The sequence below is a fragment of the Sesamum indicum genome, linkage group LG10, assembly GCF_026168435.1.
Source record: "Sesamum indicum cultivar Baizhima isolate 11 linkage group LG10, ASM2616843v1, whole genome shotgun sequence".
Classification (NCBI taxonomy): domain Eukaryota; kingdom Viridiplantae; phylum Streptophyta; class Magnoliopsida; order Lamiales; family Pedaliaceae; genus Sesamum; species Sesamum indicum.
Genome location: NC_142666.1, coordinates 20783139 through 20808778, shown reverse-complemented (window position 1 = coordinate 20808778; position 25640 = coordinate 20783139). Strand labels below are relative to the sequence as shown.

The 25640-nt window shown below is 36.0% G+C and overlaps 4 protein-coding genes across 8 annotated transcripts; 1 reads left to right on the top strand and 3 right to left on the bottom strand.

Annotated features, from left to right (window-relative positions):
- Positions 1–81: 81 nt before the first annotated feature.
- On the bottom strand, positions 82–8077 carry LOC105171485 (Galactose oxidase/kelch repeat superfamily protein). 5 transcript variants are annotated; one of them, XM_011092621.3, is made up of 17 exons: positions 7979–8077; positions 7585–7669; positions 6404–6482; positions 6179–6331; positions 6019–6096; positions 5630–5734; positions 4298–4364; positions 4137–4198; positions 3450–3589; positions 3143–3269; positions 2914–3028; positions 2566–2654; positions 2261–2344; positions 1838–2179; positions 829–1347; positions 672–731; positions 82–446 (listed from the first exon to the last, which is right to left on the bottom strand). In XM_011092621.3, the coding sequence occupies exons 2-17, from the start codon at positions 7620–7622 to the stop codon at positions 366–368; spliced, it is 2139 nt and encodes a 712-aa protein (XP_011090923.1). In that variant the 5' UTR covers positions 7623–7669; positions 7979–8077; the 3' UTR covers positions 82–365. The 5 variants fall into 5 exon arrangements, with proteins under 5 accessions (XP_011090923.1, XP_011090922.1, XP_011090921.1 ...); XM_011092620.3 differs by lacking the exon at positions 7979–8077 and adding an exon at positions 7847–7971; XM_011092619.3 differs by lacking the exon at positions 7979–8077 and adding an exon at positions 7794–7952.
- Positions 8078–9673: 1596 nt separating this feature from the next.
- Positions 9674–10323, bottom strand: LOC105171483 (monothiol glutaredoxin-S5). Its single transcript, XM_011092618.3, has one exon. The coding sequence runs from the start codon at positions 10238–10240 to the stop codon at positions 9932–9934; it is 309 nt and encodes a 102-aa protein (XP_011090920.1). The 5' UTR covers positions 10241–10323; the 3' UTR covers positions 9674–9931.
- Positions 10324–14479: 4156 nt separating this feature from the next.
- Positions 14480–15239, bottom strand: LOC105171482 (monothiol glutaredoxin-S4). The gene has a single exon (XM_011092617.3). It carries the CDS (start codon positions 15122–15124, stop codon positions 14816–14818), a length of 309 nt encoding a protein of 102 aa, XP_011090919.1. The 5' UTR covers positions 15125–15239; the 3' UTR covers positions 14480–14815.
- A 4344-nt stretch (positions 15240–19583) lies between these two features.
- On the top strand, positions 19584–25418 carry LOC105171481 (Protein kinase superfamily protein). Its single transcript, XM_011092616.3, has 5 exons — positions 19584–20117; positions 20932–21119; positions 21307–21496; positions 23881–24272; positions 24418–25418. Exons 1-5 carry the CDS (start codon positions 19976–19978, stop codon positions 25045–25047), a joined length of 1542 nt encoding a protein of 513 aa, XP_011090918.2. The 5' UTR covers positions 19584–19975; the 3' UTR covers positions 25048–25418.
- The last annotated feature ends 222 nt before the right edge of the window (positions 25419–25640 follow it).

Sequence of the window (25640 nt, the reverse complement as noted above, 5' to 3'; positions counted from 1 at the left end):
GGTTTGTATAATTATGAGTTTCCAAAAGATCCAAGATTATACCTCTAATATACAACTTAAGCAACCCGTAATCCAAATTACTAAAGAAAAGGAAAATTTAAGTGATAATATACTCTGAAGCCTCTGCTGATGGCTCATAGTCATGCTAACATTGTTGCGGAATATTAGCAAATCCAAGTAAAAAACTGTGTCAAAGGTAATAATTAGGAGCTGCCCCAAGATTATATACAACCTCCAAAATACAGACACTGCCTACATGTCGCAACCGCTACCATGTCCCTAAATAGGCAGGACGACAAGCACAAATGACAGAAGATACATGCATACATACAGGCTTGCCATGGCAAATTTGATACTTCTACATACTAAACATGGAAAGGTTTCCGCGGTGTTGGTGCACGAGTCTCCAACGTCTGCAATCTTTGTTTGAGATGGAAAACTTCAACCTGCAAAGTCATGCAATTCCAAATTAAAAGTGTAGGAGAAGAACAAAAATTTCCTTTTCAGGGATTTGCATTACAACTAATTGAGATCCATGGATGATGCTACTGTTGTGCCCATTGGTATAGACAAACAATTAAATATTGTGCTAATAACTCATTAGCCAATCTTCTTCAGATATAGTTGATCGGTGTTTTCCTTTTGCTTGAGTCCTTGGAAGATGCATATACCTGTAGCTGGAATGCCCTTGCCCGCTCTCCAGCAAGAACTCCTCTAGTTGAATGGAGTTCCTGCAAAAGATAGCAGTCAGCCAGGGAACTATTCATGATAAACTTGAAAGAGAACTTAGTATACAATTATGCTATACAGAGGAGTTGAGCATAATACCTTTTGGGTATCATCCAGAACAGCCTTCAGGAAAGCGACATCATGCTCAAGTCTTACATTGTCAGAGTGGACAATATTCGAGAGGCTGTTAGCCTCTTCCTGAGCCAACTCAACACTGGCTAGCTTCTCTTTAAGCAATTCTATTTCCCTCATTGCTTCTCCCAATTTTCTCTCCATGTCCTGTCTGCTTTTGATAGCTAATGACAGATTTTTTTCTGCTGCTTCGCGAGCAGCTAATGCAGCTGCCAATTGTCCTTCCAGAATGCCATTCTTTCTTAAGAGGCTTGCTAATTTGGCTTCATATATCTGATAGACACCTGATGGAGCTGATATTCTTGATTTACCATCGGTTTCTTGAAAGACAAGATCTTCACTTTCTAATGACAAGCTTCCACTTCCATGTTTATCAAGGTTCAAGTTATCAGATTCAGAGACTAAAGATGTTTCTTCTGTGATTCTATCTCCACTATAGCTCACACCAATGCCAGAATCAAGCGGCTTCGTGTTTTGCTCCATCATCTGAAAAATGATATCATGAATCTGATTTAAACTTGTCCAAGGTGGATTGTATGCAAACGAATTTCATGTTGTGACAGTCGTACCATGTTGAAGTTTCAGAAAATCAACACAAATCTTTGAATTGCTATAGAACAAATCACTGATTCATACTACTATGCGGTAATAAAATGACAAGGTAAACATTGTCTATGGAAAAAAAACTAGGATACACGTCATTCTGCAAGCAGAAATATATGAAATTTAAGCCAGACCAACCGACTCATTACTAGATTTCAGTTACCAAGACCTATAAGTAATAAGAGACTAGCGTGAGTCGACACACATCTGACAACTACTTGAGACATTAAGTAGATCATGGTCTAACCCAAGTCTTAATAGGAAAAAAATGCCTCACAAGGATAAATGAAAATCATAAGGTCATTGCTGCCAACCCTATCATAGTAAATAGAAATTTAACTGAGACATCACAAGAAGACAGTTGTTGCTTTACCCGTGATAAGTTTGTATCTTCGGAGCTCTTTGTTGTGGTCGCATCAGCATTCTCCTCCTCATTATAAAATTGTTTGCGGAGGGACACATTACCAGGAGCAGAATGTGGGTCAACAAGTAAAGACTCTGACAATGATTTTCTACCAGATCCATGTTGTTCAATTGCAGATGCTAAATTGAGTCTTGAGACAGAATCAAGATGACCACTCAGAGAAGCATTGTCTGGTTGGGCAGACAATCCTATGGATGAGCCATTCTCGGACAGCAAGGTTCCAGCAACTTTACTCAGAGTTGATCTTCGAACTATCGATGATTCAACTTTTTCCATGATGAGTACCTCGACCTGCAAAAAAGCACAATATGAATCAAAACCTGTAAACAGCTAACTCAAGAAAAAAGGAACAATATATTTGACCTTCAGCACCTGGTTAGATGGATCTTTCTTGGTACCACCAAATGCAACAAGAAAATCCCTTTCCTTATGCTGCACTAGAACTAGGCTAAAACCCTGCAGTGCAAAGAAGAGTCAACGAATCTCATTCTGGAATGGTTCTCCGCTTGATAGGTTCCATTTCAAAAACCAGTGGCCTTAAGAATTATGCTTCTCTAAATAATCAAAGCATTATAACATTGACGACTTCCAATCACATGCCAGGTGTGTGCAACCTACACTTAGACTTTAACAATAAGAAACATCTATGAGAGCATAGTAGAAACATCAGGTCAAACCTTGTTGGTGGTGATGGAAGATGGAGGTGATGAAACAGCGATAGACCATTCAAACTTCAGTACATCAAATATCAAGGTCTCTGCAGGTCCTGTAAAAGGGATAAATTGGAAGTTTGGCCGGGAGGACAGTTAGCTGGATTATAAAATTCTTGATTCATACTGAAAATTGAGGAACCGACATGGACAACTATTGCGGTAGAAAAAGACCTTGAATTGGTCCTTAGCTTGATACAAGCAAATAGATAATACTACCAGAATTTCAAGATAGCACTGCTAGTGGAACAACAAACCAAGAAGGTGGCAATAAATAATATAGCAAACAGTGAGTTGTTAGCTGGTAGAACATACGTTTTTTCTTGCTACCACCACCAGTAATGTACCATTTTGTTCCACAAAGGGCTCCACAACAACCAGCTCTAGGCGATGGATGAAAACCTCGGGTTTTAATTCTTGACCACACCATCTGAAGGAAACATTATGCATGAGTGCATAGGCGACTATCTTGATACTCTGATCATTGCAATAGTTGAACCCAACAAACTTAAATAAAGTCACATAGAGCAGAGTGTTTACAAACCGCCTCAAAATCAAGAGAGTACAAGTCATTCAGAGTCCTAGACTTCGATGAGCCACCAAAAATGAAAAGCATTTTGTCATTATAAAGAGCAGCGATGTGGTTTGATCTTGCAGATGGTCTTGGTCCCCTGCACGTGGGAACACTTGTTGATGTATGTGGATAAAGGAAGAACTTTTCAAGAATATGTGGAATCAGGAAAAGTATGAAGCAGAGACAGATATTTTGCACGGTCCATTCAGGAAATAATTGCTGACCACTGATAGAAGAAAGCTTAAGAATATTTATAGTGGTTCCGAGATCAGCTTACGTGCAATGAAGAGGAAGCCAGGTTAGAGATTTCAAATCAAACATATGCAGATCATTCAGTTTCCTCCTTTTTGTATCTTCACCCCCAAAAAGGATTAGAACAGAGTTCGCTCTGACAACTGTATGACCACTACGAGCGACCTGCAATTTGTATTAGCTTCAGTAGTAGCATGTATTTCTATAATTTCCTTCAACTAACCAATTTATATCTAAAGTTTAATTGAATGAACTCAACAGGAAATGCAAATTGGTGAACAATTAACTGAATGTTATGAGAACAGAAATTTTTTTTTGCATGTGATCCGAATATTATAATTACATATATATTAATTTTCCTTCATATTCCTTTTTTAAAACCAAAACAAAACAACCAATCCCATTGGGTAAAATGCTCCTGCTGAGACGAAAGAGGAATGATACTCATTACATAGTAAACATTTAAGAGAAGAAGATGCATAGCAAACAGGTCATACACATATTTATCTTCTAAAAGAAATTAACATTATGCATTATGCAATGCCCTTCATTGGTTTGCAGGAACCATTCAACTGAAATTTGTACATCAACCAGGATATAATGCAGGCAGAACTTTTACATATTGAGGTTAGTTAAAAAATATGACCCCATGCCTCAAAAATGGGAGGCAGACTTATAACTGTTGAAACTCTTCACTATGAAGGAATTTTACCGGAATGTCTCCCTTAGCTTCAATTGGAGACCAACATTCTGCTTCCATGTCAAATGCCCAGACTACATGAAAAAAGACGATGAAATGCATTAGGGGTGCTAGATGTGTTAAAATAAGAGATCACAGAAGCATTTATCACAGATGCAGACAAGAAGGACAACCTGAAACCCTGTCACTCACAGGTTCAGTTTTCCCTCCAATAAGAAGCACCTTCTTCCCCCAAGGGACCTAAAAAATCATAGAAATGTATCAGTGGGACTAGCAAGAAAGATTAGGCTGCAGCCATATACCACGGATATCACAACATAAGAAGGCTACATCCAGGAAAACAGCCAAATATAGGTCAAGAAAGGAGTTAGAATGATTAAGGCAGCAGACATATCGTTAAGGGTTTGTTTGATTGGGGTGAGAAGTGGTTATATAACAAAAGTGGAACTAAAAATGGATGTATAAGAAAAGGTTTGGTGTTTGGTTAGGGAGTTGGAGAGGAAGTAAAACTGAATGTATATGAAATCTCTCCGAAGTCCAATTTCGTTGTGGTCCAAAATTGGGCGAAAAAAGGTAAGTATAGGCCAAAAAGACAAAAAAAAATACATATTTATTTTTATTTATACCATTACCCATACATATAATTTCCTCAAGTTCTTTTTTCCTTCCGCTGATAATACCAGTAATAATTTTTGAGAAAAAATAACCCTACTACATTGCTGTCTTGCCGATCATTGGTAGTAATTCTTTATTTTATTTAAACTGAATAATGTAGAATGAATACGCAATACTCATTTTGATAAATATTTTTATTAATAAAAAAGATTTGGTTCCTGTTTGATGAATATATTTTTAAACTTTTTATATATTTTAGTATAATATTAATTTGTTTATTTCATAATATAAAATAAAAGAGGAAAGAATTAATCAATAAAATTACAAAAATTAATCTTTTCTTCTCAATCTATTTTTCGAGTACCAAATAAGGGATGTATTTGAGATTTATTCCCTTCCAATCATAACAAACAATTTGATGGAAAACTATCCCCTCCCCTTTCACTTTCCTTTCTCTTGAACTAAATGAACCCTAAGTCACCCAACCAGGAAATCTTGTGTTCATGCATGGGATGTAGCGGAATTACAATCTTAGTGCTCATCATAATTCCTTCTCCAAGGGGTTTCTCAAAAACTAGTACATGAACAAGGTTACTTAGCTTCTGATGGATTTAAGATGAGCTGAAGTTTTTCTGCCCATAAACATAATCAGGCAACGCAAGAAGAAATATAAAATGTTTAACAAGTTATGAAGTTAGTAATCAGTTTATCTACTATAGTCATACGTACTTAACTCAAAACAGCAAAGTCATACATAACTAAATGTACTCAAATTCACAAGATAAACAAGAATAAGTTACAGATCACATAACTGTATGAATTGCAGCTTATGCTGCAACCAGAAATCTAGCAAATATAAATTGCAATGCTGCTAGGATATGTTGTTATACCAAAACGTGACCTTTACATGCTGGAATTTTCAGCGGAAGACTGGTTGGTGAAAGGTAAAGCTTTGATGAAGCCATAGTCCAGGAAAACCTATCAAAACTTAATACCTGGAATAGTACCAAGAAATTAGAGAATATTCTAGTTCAACATACTACAAGGTTATGGTGCGAAAATATACAGTAAAAATGAAGCAATTGAAAAACATATTTAAGTGTCGATCCCTCAACATATTAACATGACTAATATGAGGAAGACAAGCAAATGTGCTTAAAGTAAAATGCTATGACAAGGGGGAAAAAATGAAAAGAGCAAGAAAGGGGAAAAATGATTATAACATTGCAAATTTTGTCAAATACAGAGGAGTGGGGGGCTGAGTTGATCATTGTGATACCTGGACATCCTCCAGCAACCCATTTGCAGATTCACCACCAACTACGACCATCTTGTTCCCTACAACAGCCGCTGCATGCTATTTGTGGTATATTCTAAGTTTCCAAATGGTGCAGCTTTGAATTTCAATTTTACATTTGAAGGTAGGATAAATATCTTACATTGAAGCGGGGAGTAGGTTTTTCTCCACTGATTGAAAGCACCATCCAATTTTCAGAGCTGCCTGAAGTGCAATTGTTAAGCTCTGGTGCATTAGATGAAGATTGGCAATTGAGTTCATCAGCTTCACTACTTGCTGCTGCAACACCTTCCCCCTGACAAGATAGAAGACCTTAATGAGAATGGAATTTTGACAGGACATTAATGGAATTAAATTGAGTTCTTACATTTGAATTGCTAAATCGTTTAGGGTGCCTTATCGGACTTCTAGTTCCCTGAGCAGAGTCTGAGAGTTGAACTCTTAATCTGGTAATAAATTATGAAAAACGGTGTAAAAGATGTGTTATCTCTCTTTGATATATAAATCTTGTGAAACCAAAGGACGTTGTAAATAATAACTATACCAACTATGGAACCTTGGTAAAGAGTCATAAAAATTATTGTAACATGCTACAATTTTAACTCAGATTTGATTAACGTAACCAAAGATTTCAAAAGGCTTGCCATCAGAAGCATGCGCAATTATTCTAGAAGGTTGCTCGATGAGCTTACCATCTTGCTGAGTTCACACAACTTCACTGAGAACAACTAGATGGAAAACTATTCCCTGATGTTCCAATATAAGCAAGAAAGATCTTCAAATCCTATGAGGAGATATGCTAAACAGGAGTGAAGTCCTAATTAGCAACTTTAAATGTGGTTTTTGAGTTAAAGCAAGAACTTTCTTTCTTTATCCATTCCATTCATTCTTCTTATCTGAATTATTTAGGTGATGATGGGATCTCAGCCTTGCCTATAATGAGGCACTGGTGATATGAATTTTGATATATGTCATCTGCATCTCTAGCAAAGATAAGCAGTAATTCTGATTCCTTCCCATTCAGCAGCATTTTAGGAAGGGAGGAGGCCTGTCATTGCACAACAATGCCTCACTATTGTCATTTCAACTCGGACTTAAATATGGTAAGTATACCTTTCAAGTTAACTCCACATTCTCAATTTGCAAACCAATCAAGCATCATAACAAGACAAACCTGTCAAAATGCACTTCTTACTGTGCATATTATTGGGCATTTTCCAATATTCTGATAAACAACATAAACACACAAAAATAGGGCCTGGCATATTTTCATTCACAAAAAGGAAAGGATCCAGAGCAAGACAACAAATATCCAGAAAATATGAGCCATTCTCTTGATTACTGAAGATTAATACAACAAAGAAGGTCAACAGCTACCTAATCGTCAAAATATACATATCCATTCCAAAAATCAGACCCAATAAATACCATCAAAAGGCATCCAACAACTAAGAATATTCCGCCACCCCCAACCACCTAAATCGGAAACTGAAAAACTACACACACCACACAAAAGCTTACATCGCAAAGAAATGGCAGGCACATTACCTTCCAAGCTTCATCCTTCTTCTCGAAAACCCAAACATATTTCCGAAATGCCAAAACTTCGCAGCCGAAACAGTAACGATCAAACCTTCATAAAAACCAGAATAGTTCAATACTTGTAAAATAACTGAAACAAACATTCATCCGGCATCCCGAACTAGTTAAGTATATAAATAAATACAACAATGTGCATCTATTATATACACACACACCCCTCAGCAAACGAGAAAAAATCCGAATAGAGCTAGGGCTTAAGCTTAACCACCCTGAAAGCTCCAACTTTGGGGTCTCTATCCTATTATCATAGTTCACATGCGCATTACGGCGTCGTATGACGACTGTATAGATACGGAAACTGTAACTATCGGTAATGGTATCTGATACTTGCAGTAATTACTTGTGAATGAAAGAGAGACAGCGGGAGTGCGCAGGTTAGGGTGCTGTCTGTTTGTGTGACGTGTTCCGCATGAGTTTTACGTAAGAGTGTTGATTGAGGGGGTAAAAGATAAAATGCGCGGGGGGGCGGTGTGGGGACTGGTGAGCTGGGACTTGGTCACGTGCGGTTTCCTTCTGTACAGTGATAGAGTAATCCAAATCAAACAGTATCAGCTACTACAATCGCAAGCAAAGATAGTAAAATTGTAAAAAGCCGGAGGGAAGATACAGGAGAGAGAGAGATGACCGTTGTCTGATAAACTAAGTCTGAAGTGAGAGAGTCAGAGGTCCCGAGGGTGCATTTATTGCGAGGGAAAATTGGTGGGCCCATATGTGGGCCCATTAACTCCTTGGAAATTGTGATTGGGCTGATTTCAGAATCTATTTTGGTTCTGCGCACGTGTCAACAGAAACCACAGGACAAAACCCAAATCGGACATTGGGCTGGGCCCTCGGGATAATGACTGGAGACTGGCCCAACTTGTGATCTGAATTGGGCTACAATGAGTAATTTTTATTAGGCCTTATGGACAATAGCCCAACTTCATAAAATCTTAACCGCCCATCCATTTGATAATCAACAGTCTCAAAGCGGGTATTTAGGTCGGTAAAATTAGGGTTGACCCAACCCAGAATGAAAATACACGGACCGGTATCTTATCCTTTTAGAAGGGTTATTTATATGTGTACTTCATGTTCTTACTCTATTTTACGTACCTGTAGGGGGACAAGATTTCGAAGATGTAATTATTAACATGCTCCTTCATTGAAGCTCCAGAAAATAAAACCGAGTTGCTCAATTTTCATTTAAATTAAGGGACGGACCTTCTTGTCGTGGACTCACAAACTAGAGGGTTTTTTATTTCTTTCCGAAATGCAAATAATGGAAGTATAATAGGTTTTACTTGGGTAGATTGAAATGAACTGTGTATAAATTGGGAGACTCAATGGGGCATTTTTAATTAGCCTTTGTGACGAGGGTAATTACATCAGCAAGGTCAAAAAGATCAAATTGTCCCTATCTTTTTAAGGAATTTGCAGCAAGGACAAGATCCGCTTATGGATACGTCAACAGATCAATCTACTTTGGCAGCCATTGGATCATCTGACATTCGGACGTGGCATCATATAAATACTAGCATTTATGAACATTTATGACAAGTGCATTTAATACGTTTTTAATCTCACCAGCTCTCCTTAGATCACAATCGACCCCATCTTTTCTAACTTAAGCATCGGGAAGGCTTAAACTGGGGGCCACCCAACAAGTCTAATGTGTATTCTGTTCTCAGGATCGGAGCTCAAAGAAGGGTTTACCGACCCGATCCCAGAGTACCAAGATCCAGCCACCCGACCCCGATTGTGTGACCTGCATCACTTTGCATGAAGGTATTTCAGCATGCAACTTTGCTCATGCATGCAGAATATGTTGATGAGATCATATTCTCTTGTAGATAAATGCCCTTTCTACAATAGATGCTTTAATTTACAGCCAACCATTATTTTCGCACATTATTTCAAACTCATGGGTTCAAATCCCATTAGACGTGTAAATGTTTATTTCATTTTATATGAATTCATAAATTTATTTCATTGTATTTAGTTATATATCAATTGGGTCAAATATTGATACATTAATTGAAGGTATACACAAGAATTAAAGATGTAGGAGTAGTGGTATCCATATTATTTAAACTCAAAAAGTCAAAACATACATGAGCTGCAACTTCACTAAAAAAGGATGCAGTACACAATATTATTTAGTTATTAGTAGCTAGTATTGTTAGGAAAACTTGGAGCACATAGGCTCATTTACCTCTCCTTATACCTCTACTCACTATTCCGACTTTTAGTACGATCACACATAATAAAAACACATTGTCATTCATATTTGACGCACGCACGTACTGTAATATCAGACCCATAAGGCCCCAGCCCTTTTGAGCATGGGCTTTAGGGCCCTCTTGAGGTGGAGACTCATGATCTCGTCTGCTCCGCCCACAAACTCACCACCAATGAACACCGCTGGCACGGGCGGGTTGCATCCGTGTCTAGAGATGGCTTGCTCGATCTCTCGGCCTCTAGGGATCTCGTCGAGCTCGTAAATTGTGGGGTTGACACCAAAATCATAAAAGAGGGACTTGATTGTGTGGCTCATGCAGCATTGGGTCTTGCTAAAGATCACAAGGGGTTTTTCGGACACCATTTTGCTTACTCTCTCCATTGTTGATGACCAAATTGGATACTCGAAAAAGGGTTTCAAGAATGGCCGTAGGTTTGTTTGATGGTTGTTAGGAATTCGGATTTGATGTGAGGAAATTAGGGAGTGCATGGAAGCATTTATATAGTAAAAAAAGGGGTGGGGTGGGGTTGGGTGGGAAGGGGGGTACTATAGGAATATTTCTGGTGTGTGTATGTTTCTTTTTTCTTTAAAAGAAAATAGACAACATTGAATTGGAGGGGTTAAGAATGTCATGTTGAGATTTAGATTTTTTTTTTCAATATATGTTTATCATTAGTTGGAGAGTGATTGATGTAGCCTACAGCACCAGAAAAGAAAAAAAGCAGCATGCAATGACGAATCTCTGCATACAGAGAAATCTAGACATGTCCTTTGTACGGCTCATTGTCTTTCTATGATGATGATGATGATTAAATCAAGATAGGTTTTAAGGATTAGAATATATGTCTTATATATGACCACTCTTTATTAATATTCGTTAAAACAATTAAGTCAATTTAAGTGGAGATTTTAATGCATGCATGCATGTGATCATGTCTTAAGAATCTTTGTAATGTTTTTGATCAGTCGGTTTCATGCGATACTATAAATCATCAATCAACTCTAGTATACAAACGTGATTTGATATCATAATATTGAAAAAGAAAAACAAAACAATATTGTAAGCTTGACACGTGTTACAATTTGATTCTTTTGACGTGTATTTTTTTATTTTATTTTTTAAAAAAATAATTTTTGGTCGGTATTATTTTGATTAATTAAGAATTATAAATCTTTTTTAATTTTGGATGAATATTATGAGAGTGGGATATATATAGATATATATGTTAGGCGGATGGAGTGGTCCATAAAATTAACTTTATAGGGTTCTGGTGAGTTGGAGAAGGAATTGAAGTTGGATTTATCCAATTGGGACCTCTTTCTTTTTCTTCCCTTCTTAAAAACGTACAAGATTCGATTTGTGTAAAGCAGCAACAGACAATGGGGATAGAATTTATCCAATTAACTAATTATGAATAAAATCTAATTGCATGTCCGCAATCCTTTGATGATAACGATTTAACGATTGCGCGTAAGCAGTAGTTAATCAAAGAGTATAATGTTGGAAAATAAAAGTATATATATATATATATATATATGAGTATTTATTTTTCTTTTTTTTTTAAATAATTTTGAAATATTGTAACACACGCACACACGGACAAGAAATGTTGTCATAAAATTGAGATGAAGACAGTAAGAAATATACATTGTAGACAGAAGGAGAAAACATGCATATGTATGATGGAGAAGTCCAGGACCAGAACGTACATTATCCTCTTTTGCGTGCCTTTTGCTTCGCATATTTATGTTGCATGTGACCTCATTGGTTTTTGGCATTTTCCTACTCTAATCAGTTCCTCTCCCTACCAACGTGTGTTTCCCAACAGAATTGTAAAACTCATGTTAACTATGCCAAAGGTTGTGAATAATGACATATTACCATAATGTAATAAAGTTTCAGTACTACATTCATATGTGTTGTATTGAAAAATCGAAATAAAGTTTGCTAGAGTGATTTCGGGTGATTGCTACGTACTTTGAATGAGAAGGATCCGCCTCAATTATTCAAAATATGATCCCACGACAAAAAGATTATCTGAACATTATAAATATTTTTCAAAAAGATTGTAAGACGAACTTCATAAGATAATGCCGACATCAATATGAATGAACCCATAATGTCATAATGGATAATTTAAGTATGAGATTAACTAAGACTCCAAACATACATTAGTTGTAGTAATTTTCTTGTGGAGGAAAAAGGTAAAGAGCTTTTCTTTGGAGAAATCTCGACAGTAGAAAAGTTGGCTTCGACTTTACGAGCTTTTCGTCACCCTATTGCAGGAATCCTGATCATTCATATTGCCTCTCCACTCAAAAGCCGTATATATGAATGAGCAATTATTCTCCAGGGTACGTACGAGCACGATATAATATTCCGAACATCAGTTATAACTTTTGACACAACAACTCACAACACGCAGATGTTCGATTCTGTTCTAAACCGATCGAATGGATAAATGAAAGAAAGACGGAAGCAAGAGTCCATGCATTGCTGACCCTACAATACCCCAAAGGACAACAGCGTCGCAAGGTAGTATTGTTATCCTACTTATCAACATGATCCTATATCGAATTTTCACACTGCACAAACACACACAGTACCACGTGGTGGTGTGTGGATGGAAGCGGATGCCAATTCATGAACAAAGAATGTCAACGTACAAACCTGGACGAGGACGGTTCTCAACATCGCCTGAAAGTTCTAAAACAATCATAATTATTCATGTAATGAAATTTAAGATCAGTCCTATGAAATGGTCGTAAAATTGGTTTTAGGACATCTGAAAAGTTTCTCGTTACCAGAGTTGCGATGATTAGGTTTATGTCGGAAGAAAAATAATAAAAGCAAAATTAGCAAGTGGACATATATATATATATATATGAGACAATCTGCTTTATTTATGCTAGTTGGAAAATCTGAAATAGATGGGTGCAGATTTATGTATGTCCTGATGATGGATATCTTGTTCTTGTTCTTGATTTGTGTGATTATTCTGCGGAAATCTTGATGAAGATTTTCTGAATTATATGATTCTCAAATTCAGATCATACTTTCCGCCTTGGCATCGTACCCCAAGCATGGCCTTTGCTGTCCTTAGGGTATCTAATCATGCTTCCCTTTGTGATAGTCATTCTCCACGGTAATCTAATTATTAATAATCAAAATTCTTATTCAAATTAAATTTGATCGAATCCAGTCGATCAATCATAAAATCATAAAGTGGATGTGTAATAATTATTTATTTTTCATGAATTATAGATTAATATATCTCATGATAAATATATTAAATTTATTATGTACTTGGTTTAAATTTGATCACTAGGCTAGAACAAGGGTTGAAATTATATACTGAGTACATTACAATAGTGAGATATATTGGGAAATACAACTTGTACTGAACACGGATTTAAAAGTCCTTCAACGATCGGATCAGTATGATATTATAATTAAAAAAAATGAGAAAAAAATATAATTTTTGTCCCATAACTTAACCATTTTTTTGCAATTTTGGTCTCATTGTCATTAAGTCATAAAAACTTGCAATTTTAGTCCCAAACGCAAATTTCGTTAAAAATCACATGCTCCATTAAATAAATGGCCATTGATTTAACGAAGGGAGCATGTAATTTGCATGTGCACTGTTATATATTTTACGAAACTCATTGTTGGGGTTAAAATTATAAATTTTTGTGATTTATGACACTAAATTTTGAAGCGCTAAAATAATGGAATTAAAGTAGTAAATAAAGTAAGTTGTGGGATGTAAATCGCAATTTTTTCAGAAAATAGACTTTAAACCAAAATAGGACACATCAACACGTATTATTTTCTTAATTAAGATGGATACTTTCAACACTAATTACGTAATGTCAATATCCGACAACGACTATATTATTATTCCATACATCAAAAGCGACCAATTATCAGAATGGATTTGATCGAACAATCTTTTCTAAAGCTTTGCATGAACGAAGCGGCGCATACTGCACGTGATCAAACTCAAACATATGACATCATCAGTTTCTCTTCTAGATGATCGATCGCTCCTAAAATTATAAGTCGTGCAACTGAAGTTTCCACAAAATTCTAATTCATTTCGAATTTAATCATACTTGAACTAATTATATGATAAATATAATATATTTATTGTGTGATTGATGCAAAATTCAAGAAAAATGATCAATTTTACACTTGTTGTGCGATTGATTTGGTCTTACAAAACCTGATTTTGGAATGAACTTCCCGTGCGGTAAGCATTATATCCAAACATGGTCTGCACATATATATATATATATATATATCTTATATGGGATTCAGCTTTTAATCATCAGGCTTTCAAGATTAATTTTACAGAGACGTTTTGAGGGTGACAAAAAGATTTTCTCACAAACTCATTTTAACAATAAAGGTCAAAATTAGGCAAACTTAATTAGGGTAATTACTTATCAAGTATGTGGAACTCTTTTGCAGTTATTATAATTACCTTAACAAGTTTTTAATTTAAATTTTTATGTGTTCCGAGAACTAATTATATATTTAATTATTATTAGCCATCATAGAATCGAACATTATCATATTAAAGTCTTATAAAGCTAGTGAATTTAAGTCCTGAATTAAGTGGTCCAAGAAAAGAAAAGGAAGTAACATTCATAGTAAAAGTGTTGATGATACATTAATCAGCCAAAAACATGTATATATAGTCCTCTGCAGCTTCACTAAACACATTATTTAGATCGAAAATTAGTGATACACACATATATATATATATAGTAGTTAGGAAAAGTAACTAGAGCACGAAGTTCCTTAGACTCTCTATCTCTCCCTCTCTATCTCTACCAACTATTCCGACGACTCTCTCGTTGTAAAACATACAAGTACGTACGCATCGTGCAAAAAAAATTGCACAGTTATTAACTCGTACGTATTTGACACACAGCTCTATTGTTACTTTACACCCAGAGGGCTCCGGCCCTCTTGAGCATGGGCTTTAAGGATCTCTTGAGGTGGAGGCTCATGATCTCATTAGCCCCTCCCACAAACTCGCCACCGATGAACACGGCGGGCACGGTAGGGTTGCAGCCAAGCCTCGACAGCGCCTGCTCGATTTCCCGTCCCCTTGAGATCTCATCGAGCTCGTACACAGTTGGATTGACACCAAAATCGCAGAAGAGGGACCTAATGGTGTGGCTCATGCAGCATTGTGTCTTGCTAAAGATCACCACAGGCTTCTCAGACACCATTTTGCTTACTCTATCCATTTGATATTGCAATAACAGGAAAAGGCTGCGGCGTTTTTCTCTCTAAGTGTGGATTGATGAGTAGTAGGAGGAGGAGGAGGAGTTGAGGTTTGTTGTGAGGAAAATGGGGAGTGTTTGGCGATATTTATATAGAAATCTTTGGGGGTAGGGTCGATCCAAGCCACTAATTGGTTCTCTTTTAAACATAGGATTGGAGGGATTAAGGACGTCTTAATCCAGATTAGATGTGTGTTTAAGGATTAAATGGTGGGCGGGGGGAGGGGGGGGGGGGAGTGAGATTTTATGATTAGTTTGAGAGTGATTGATGTGGAGCAGCACTGCCACTGAATGAAAAAAGGTGCATAACATTTCACGATAACGAATCTCTGCATATATACGGAAAAAATTGAGACGTGTCCTTGGTACGGCTACGCCTCTTCCCATTCTATGACGATTTTATCATAATTTATTACAATATGTACCTTAGATAGATATGTCATGTCTTTTTCCACTATTTATTGTCGTCACTATTTTTCAAGACAAATATCAATATTCTTTAAATAGAATCTCCAAGTATTTATTTAAATTTCATTCGATTTTTCTTGTTTATTTCTTGGGTGGTATGAATTAATTAATATATAGTTGGTGATTAATTAGTGAATTATGTAGAATTTGATGGTTTTAAGTGAACTAATTAGTGGTCCAATTAAGTTTGTGGTGTAGCTTTCAATAGGCATCTGATGAGTTGGAGAAGGAAGTTGGATTTATCCAATTGGGACCCTTTTTTATTTTTATTTTTATTTTTTCTTTTTGTTCATAAAAACAAAAGAATTGATTCCCGTAAAGGTACAGGCAATGGGGATAGAATTTTTCTGACGAAATTGATAGCATGACATCGCCCACCTCATCACTCACATATAACCAAATTTTCTCGGGAAATAATTGATTAATTAAGAACAAAATAATTATAAGAAATACGTATCTGTATATGAATTTTAGTTTCAATTTCAGTATGTTTTATGTATATATATGTAAATATTAATTTAATTGATTATTAGTTGATACTTGATCGATGCGATGTATTGTAATTCTGAATGACTTCAAAAATTATCTGTTAATGGGAAAGAGGTCATGAACTCATTCCAAATGTATACATGTAATTTATATTAATTGCAAACGAGAAGTTTAAATAGTTTATAAGTCCTAAAACCTTTTTTTTTAAAAAAAAAAACATATTTTTAGAATAAAATTTTGAGATTCACATATATTATGTATTTGTCCGTTTCTTAAAAAAATAAAAAGCAAAAAGAAAAGAAATAAGAATAGCGTAGAGGAGAAAAAAATGCATATGTAAGATGAGGTCCCCGACCACAACGTTATCTTGTTTGCTTTTCAATTTTTGTGTGACATCATATATATATATATATATATATATATATGTTCATTTGATGAGAACATGAGCGAACTCAATGCTTTGCCATGTGTCCAGCTCTTATTGTTTGAGGTAGCTAGGTCCAAATCTTACATCACCCATCATATTAGTTATAATTAAGTGTGAATTTTGTGTTGGAAATTTTATGATATTGGCTATATATATATGTTGGAATTAAATTAATTCATGATTATGCTGCTAACAATTAATAATATTCGAGATGAGTATATATATATATATATATATATCATGGAGTTTACCACGCACCGTGATACGTCTGTCTGATTCCCTACTTCTGCCCATCAAATTAATATTTATTTCGGAAATTTTTGAAAAAAAAAGAAGAAGAAAAAGGGTGCTTCTGCACAAATCTCAACAGTATTTTATTCGGAATGGTCATTTTCATCTTTTCAAGCGCCTCGTCACCGGTTTGGAATCTTGTAATTTGGTTATGCATTTTGGTTCATTGCTCCAAAAAGTGTGTAGATGTTCGTTATCTAGTGTGTGATGTGTGTGTAAAACTCTGTATATTTTGGTGCAACTTTTTGATCAAATGGTTGGAGTCAAAGGTTAAAGCAGAAGCAGTGCCCATAACTGGCCTTAAAATGTCCCAAAGGGTCAGTTTGTGGGGTTGGGGTTCCTCCCCCCCCACCCCCCCCCCCCCCCACCCATACATTAAAGCAGAACCAGTGCCCATAGATCTACGACTAGCTACAGAAGTATATATAAATACGTACGATGCATGAGAAAAGAAAATAGAAACATATATATGTGGACAACGGAAAATTCTAACAAAGTTAAGTTTGACCAACCTAAATTAATTATATGACAAATATAGTACATTATATTTAGTGTATGATTGATTTGATTTAACTAAATTTATTTGAATAAGAATTTTTGTGGAGGACAAATGAGAAAAGTAAATGTTTGTGGATGAGAATGTCAACTTTAATTAGTATGTAGAAAATTGGAGGCGAAGGCGGTTGTAGGCATCACAAGTACGGCTGAAAAGATGTCAAGTCGTTGTTTCTCATCATCGTCAATTAGGGTAATTAAATTACAATCCAATTTCCGCAAAAAGAAGTTATTCATCAATGCCCAAATTTCTACTATAAACAGAGCCATAATAAGAATTTTTGTCGATAAAGTGTTTAGAGTTAAGTAATATTTTTGGAATTACTTATAATTTTATCGTCTGAACTACGTCCGTTTTTATACTTTGACATTTATTTTTGTCATTTTACCGATGAGTTACATCCTAAGGTGAAGCGTTGCTTCTCCTATTGGGCCATTTTTCGAAATGACAGGAAAATAATTGTGGATGAGCTAATAAGAATTGGGACAGCACAAGGATTTCTTTGGTTAAATAGGAACTAGGAAATTTGATTCACATAGAAAGCAAGAAATGTATAGAAACCTTAAAAGTACCCGCACGGACAACCACATCCCAACTTGCAAATTCTTGTGCATCATATCCGAATAGGTCCAATAACAGTCAGCCCACATAGAAAAAGAAATGCTTAGCAAATGGGCCCACGTTTTTATGGGCTTGTTTATAAATATTGTAGGCCCATTTATTGTAATAAAATTGCTTCAAAAGCTTTCCAGAGTAATCTTTTTCTTTATCTCAATAAGTAAATAAATTGATAAGAGTAGTCTTATTTGAAATGATAATATGACACAAATAAGTTTATTGGTTCAATACTAATCCCCACTTTCGGATGGGAAATATTAGAAAAAAATTTATTTAAATGAGTGTGATTATTTATTTTTTTTTAAATTGTAAATCAATCACACGATAAATATATCACACTGTTATTTTTTAAATATTTCACATGTTAATAGTATTATAAAATTTGAAAAGGAATATAAATGTGGAATGTTTGTTAGGCAACTTATTTTTTGTGGGGTTGAAATGATTGGGAAGGGGAGTCTCTCTATCTCTATGTTCAAATCAAATCCAAAGATGTATATACATACAATTTTATATTTTTTACCTATAACTCCCACATGTTTTTTACTTATAATTAACCCCATCCCTCACATCAAATATCAAATCAAGAGAAGCCCATAAGAGTACCAAAAAAAAAAAAAAAAAAAACTACCATTTGTAAATTACAAAATATTTCAATTTACTACCTACATACATAATGCCAACTAATGTAAATTTCTTACATTTATCTTTTTTTTTTTTTTTGAGTTTTTAAGACTGATTTTGGTCGTGATTAAATCTAGGAGAAATACAAGTAATTTATTGTGATATTATAAATAAACAAATTACTCCATAAAAAAACATAGCAATTTATCGCTCTGTATTTTTTTATAATACAACAATTTTACCTCTATGTGAATGAAGTAATTTACTTCTCTAGAGAGTTCAGGAATAAGGGGTAAATTACTTTTTTTTTTTTTTTTCTATAAAAGGATAATTTGCTCATTTGTAACATCATAAAGGAGTATAAATATCGACAGTAATCGATCTTTTTTATTAACATAAGATGGATAATATTTCAATATCCATGGGTAATTCGGAATTTTTATAATAATTCAGATTGTGTGTTTTGAAAAATTATTGTAATAAATATGTATTAGGGGTGTGAATATAAGGTCTAAGGGCATTTTCATCCAAAAAATTCTAGTGCATGTTTCAAGAAAATTTCAAATAAAATGAGAAACTTTTAAAGCCAAAAAGAATTACTTCAAAGCAAAAGACAATAATAAGTTAATATTAAATGGAAATTTAATTATGATATTGCATTTAAAGAAAAGGGGACATAAGAAATTCAAATTTCAAAATGTCATAAAAGCCAAAAACATTTAATTCTTTAATTAAATTACACTTTCACCCCTACAAAAAGGGTCAACTCCATTTACGCCCCCAAATAGTTTTTTCACACGCACATCACAACAGTTCCAAGAAGAAGATTATGCAGAAGACCAATCCCACCTAATTTCGCTCTTACAGAATTTAAAACTTACCCAGAAAGATTAAATCCTCCTTTTTTGACTTTCACCACTATCACATTTCTTTATTTCCACACACACACACACACACACATACATATATGGCAGCATTTCTTTTTTTTTTTTTTTTGGCCATAATATATTTATTGCAAATTTTTTTCCCCTTCTTTCTTTAGCTTTTTCTCTCTTTCTTGAACAACCAAGATTTTCTTCGATTTGTTGATCTGCTTTTGTCTTAAAAAGGAGCAGTTTGCTGATCTCTAATCTTGAACTGATTGGGATGATTGATGAGTTGCCTACAGCCGAAAATCTCTCACAAGAAACGGCAAAGATTGGATTTTTATGAGATGGGCAGCTGTGGGAAGCTGAGAAGACGCTTTTGATGGTCAAAATTTGTGTCCATGGGAATATACAGAGGCTAAAGAGAGAATTTTGAGGTGGGTTCATTTTTATTTCACTTTTTTCTGGGAGTTGATATGGGGTGCTTGCCCTGCTTTGGATCATCAAAGAAGGAAGTAAACGGTAGTGACAATGGAGTCAAAGAATTGTCAAAGAAGGAGTCTTTTAAAGAAGGTGCGGCAGCTCAGTCTAACAGCCGTGTGAATAGAGTGAATTCAGGTAAACATAATTCCCCTTCCCTTTTTTTTTTTTTTTTGGTTAATTTAATTCCTTTCGGGAAGAATCGCACGCGTGTTAAGTATCGCGAATTTCAGTTTTGAAGCTTTGTAGATATATATGTTTGATGATAAATTAAAGGGAACTTTTTCCTGTTTCTTGATCTTTGGTTTTTCCAATTCTTGGTGATCTCGTTGAAGTTAGGTTAAGATTTATGCTTTGAATCAGCGAAGAAATGTTATTAATTGCTTTTGTTCTTTTTCGGTTGTAGGTTAGTAATCTGGCAACGGCTGTCTCGGTTTTTCTAATTTTTATTTGTTCACTTATTTTCTTGGCCAATTCTGCCTTAACTGGAGGTTTAAGAGATTTGTTTTTGTTTAGCTGGTTCAGAAACTAACAAGATTCTAGTTGAGCATGCTAGAAGGGAATGCTAATGATATTTTCCGGCTGCTTAAGCCTAAGTAGTTTCCAAAATTAGAAATCGATCCATTATGAAGAAAGAAGATGGAATGAGTAGTGCAGATGACTAATTAGTAGTTGGAATTCTGTACAATTCATTTGTTCCATTCGACGCTCTTAGTTGGAAAAAGGGCATTCTGGACAGTGGCATGCGAACAAATTTAGGCCTTGTTATTTCTTGAGCTGTAGGGTGCATTGAGGACTTTAGGCTAGAAAACATTTCCACACGATCATCTAGTTTCGAATTATGATCTAAATTATCTTTTCAGTCATATCAGATGTGCTAATTTTCATAATTACTTGTTCACTTCAAATTTTGAAGCCCAATTCTCGATAAGCATCTATCTATGCTTCCCAGATAAATCAAGATCTCGAAGTAATGATTCTAAGAAGGAACCAACAATTCCGAAGGAGCCAAACATCGCTGCACAAACATTTACATTTCGTGAACTTGCTGCAGCAACAAAGAACTTTAGACCGGAGTGCTTGCTTGGGGAAGGTGGATTTGGACGTGTTTACAAAGGTCGACTTGAAAGCACGGGACAGGTTGGTTATCCACATCATATATATAATCATCAGATTGGCAAATTAATGTCTTCATGCTGCATGTATGTGTTATTATCTAAATAAGAAGGAATCTTCTCTATGCTGCATTTTATCCTCTTGGGATTTTAATCAGTGTGCTGAATAACATTAGTTGCTCCTAGTTTTGAGGAAAGGTTATTTTGTGCAGGTGGTTGCAGTTAAACAGCTTGATCGGAATGGCCTTCAAGGAAATCGAGAATTTTTAGTGGAGGTTCTCATGCTTAGCCTTTTACACCACCCCAATCTCGTCAACTTGATAGGGTATTGTGCTGATGGTGATCAACGTCTTCTAGTTTATGAATATATGCCATTGGGATCACTGGAAGATCATTTACATGGTTAGTTATTCTGGATAAAAAAAAATTCTGTTCTACCTAATTCCTATATAATTTCTCTGAATTTCATATTTGTGCCATAAACTTGTTTTATTATTATTTTTTTCAACAGTATTAATTGAAAAGAGAGATTGAAGTTGTTGAAAATACTTCTGATTTTAGATCAATGTCCTTGTCTATAAATATCTATGGACTCTAGTGTAACACCAACTGGAAAGGAGAAAATTCTTTAAGTGAAAATAAAGAGAACTTTCAATCTGGCAGTCTTTGGGTAACATGATGCTACATTCCAGTGAATTCATAACATATTCATCTTCTTTATCTCCAGTTGGTTATCTGCCCTTGTCACCTCCTATACTACTTTCAGATGCAAATGCATGCGCTTGATGACTTTCTGTGCATATATGCAAAAAGTACCACATAACATAATCTTTGTCTCTTTACTCGGAAAGACCTTCTGAGTCTAATTATTAATACTTAACACATATTTATCAGTTTTCTCTGAGTTGTCCTCTGTAGGGTTCCTATGCTAAAAGAAAAAGGGACTAATTTAAGTTGGGTGGCCTTATATTACTAGCAGGTCTCCTGTCAGATTCACAACCTCAAAGCTACTTTATTTATGCAATGAACTAGCATAGTTTTGCAGGGATGGGAAGATGTGGAATCTTAGTCCAGTAAGTAATGGAGGATAATTTGACGGAAGAATATTGTACTCGTGGCAAATTTGTACTAGCTGCCACTAAAAATCAGATCTTACCAAGTAAACTAAAACGTGTCTGTATTTATTTTTGTTCTTTGCTTGTCCAATTTGAGGGTTTGGGAATTCATGAGGAGAAGGGGGCAGGTGGTTGTGTTTGGTGGAGTTAGGATTTACTCTGATATCAGATTTTCTGTTATTTAGCTTGCTTGGGTTTGTTTTGCTCTGATATCTAATATCAGATGTTCGGTACATGAGCTGATTACTAGGTTAAGCAGCAATTTTCAAGTATTAGCCATTCGACCTGGATTTTTGGCAAGTGACCACACTAATGGACACAGCAACGGCTGTTGCTGGGCCTCCCGCAAATCGAAGAACATTGTAGAACTGCTTGTTCGAAATTAATATAGTGGTTTATACTATTAACAACAGCTCCTATCGCCTTAGGTCTAAGATCATCTGGCATATCATTTATATCTCAGTTTCTTGAATTCGTTTATATACGGAATTTATTTTCCTTACACTGAACTTAGTTTTTAGATTATCATGGTGTAGTTTTGAAAATATTAGAGACAAAAGCATGTTATATCTTAACCAATATGAGACGGGGGTTACTAACTGTGAAAGTTTTTAGGAGATTTAGTAGTGTCTCATTGCATGCTTGGTGCTTGCACCAGAATCAGCATTTTGGGCCTGTACACTTTTTAAGTAGATATATCAACAATTCACTGTGTAGCAGGAAGCGTTCTCTGATGATGAACTATACAATCAGCTTGGAGTTCGTACTTGACATCATGAATTTTTCATGAAAATATCTAGTCATGATGTCAAGTACGAAAGTTCATGCTCATCCACCAGAAAGTTATTGATTCCATTGAAAAGACAACAAAACCAAAGTAAAGTTGAGTCTGACCCCCCCCCCCCCCAAACTTTTGAAAACTTCATCCATACATATAGTCCCTCAATTTTTATTGACTCTTTATGTAGCATTTAGACCTTACCTGATGATATAGTTTCGGCAGCTATTCACTATCCTGTTTGCTTTATATCATTGGTCAGATAACATTAGTCACTAATCTATTTATGGAAGGTGATTTAGTGACTGATCAGTTATTCTTGAACTTTTTGAGTAGTAAATTCTTTTTATGTTACTAATCAATACTTCACTTTTACTTTGAGAGTGTTTAATATAAACAGATGTGCGATTATATAAAAAAACCATCTGAGCCTCAGTTGGGTCAGAAGGATACAGATTGCATGTATTCATATCCTGAAATTTGAAAGATTGAAATGTAATCCAAATCCAAATCTTCATCACTTCCACGGGTAGCCATAATCTTATAGCATTTCACTGGCTAGCTAAATTATGGAAGAAATTTAGATTTGCGTGCTTGCACCTATGATCCTTCCATAGTAGCTTCCTCAAGCATGAGTATATACAGCAACAACAATAACATAGATCTATAGATGAACTCCAGAGAAGTAGGTAAGAATTACTAAGCTCTCTAGTTGAAGACAAGCTAGGTAAGGCAAATTTGCGTATGATGAGTTCCAATGAATCCATGTCTGGAGATTTTTATTTAAATAGCACAGGATTTTTTATAGCCCAGTCATCGTCATTTTCTCTCGCTCTTGACAGTATTCTACGAATCTTTTATCTATTTGCTGATCATATAATATCTCTGTGCAGATCTTCCACCAGATAAAGAACCGTTGGACTGGAACACAAGGATGAAGATTGCTGCTGGTGCAGCAAAGGGCCTAGAATATTTGCATGACAAAGCCAATCCACCAGTCATATACAGAGACTTGAAATCTTCCAACATCCTTCTTGATGAGGGATATTTTCCTAAATTGTCCGATTTTGGACTTGCAAAACTCGGTCCTGTTGGCGATAAAACTCATGTCTCGACGAGGGTGATGGGTACATATGGTTATTGTGCTCCGGAGTATGCTATGACTGGTCAACTTACTTTAAAATCTGATGTATACAGTTTTGGAGTTGTCTTTCTTGAAATCATTACAGGCCGCAAGGCCATCGACAACACACGGGGTGCAGGCGAGCATAACCTCGTTGCATGGGTATGTGGTCTTTTCATGTTTTTCCAGACATTTTACCTACTCCACCCTTGCGTCTTACAACTATACTTAATTGATGCGATAAACTTCAACTTGTTGAATGATATTATCAATACCTCTTTCACTTTGATATTTCAAATGGACACAGGCCAGGCCTCTTTTCAAGGATCGAAGGAAGTTCCCAAAAATGGCTGATCCTCTATTACAAGGTCGCTACCCGATGCGTGGACTCTATCAGGCATTGGCAGTGGCAGCCATGTGCTTGCAGGAACAAGCTGCCACAAGGCCTCTGATTGGGGATGTCGTGACTGCTCTGACGTATTTGGCATCGCAAACTTACGATCCTAATGCTCCAGCTGCACAGGGTAACAAAGTCGGTCCATCCACACCAAGGCATAGGCACGAGCGGAGAGATACGTCCGACAGATTGGACAGCATGGACGAGCCCGGATATGGAGGCCACTATGGTTCCCCTTCAACTCACAAGAATTCACCTGATTTCAGGAAGAGGGAATCGGGCAGAGACTTCAATACTGGTGGAGAGTTACGAAGGATTGAAACAGGCACTGGATCTGGCCGGAAATGGGGCCTGGATGAGTTAGAGCGTCCTGAGTCTCAGAGGGGTAGCCCTGGAAGTGCAGGTCGAGCAAGAGAAACTCCAAGGAACCGGGACCTAGACAGAGAGCGTGCGGTTGCTGAGGCTAAGGTGTGGGGTGAGAATTGGAGGGAGAGAAAAAGAACAAATGCTGTGGACAGTTTCGATAGTTCGTATGAATGATTAGTCGATTGCCCAGTATTATGAAACAGCCATTTATGTGCTGAGAGTCATGACAGAGAGAGACCTACATTGGAGGTGCAGCATCAATTACCGGGTTTTTCAAGAGAAGATTAAGGAAGGCAGCAGCCTCGTTTTCCATCTTCGCGTTGGTTGCTGTCCTGTAACCATTCTTGTCGCTCAGTTATGAGGTAAGAAAAGTTGGGTTTACAGTGGAGAAGGGGATGATAATAGTGATGGCACTATTGGTTACATATATATGTATTCAAGGACACTGGAGAATGTTGTATGGTACATGTTTATCTATGTATTTAGGGATTTCTGAGAGGTTTGCTGTGATAGGAAAGAGAAGTTGGGAAGAATTTTTTTTCGGCTCTCGCGTTTGTCATAGGGTTGGGTTGGGGTGGGGTGGGTGTCGGTGTCAAAAGTGTTTTTCAGTTTATACTGTCCGTACAGTTCCATGCATGATCCTGACATGAATGGATCCAGTCGCTCTTGTTTTCCGGCGTATAGAAACATGTTTGGAGTTGTCACGTTTCTGTTAGGAATTGGCATCCCGCCCCCGCCCCTCCCAAGAAAGTTGTTCCAAGTGGTTC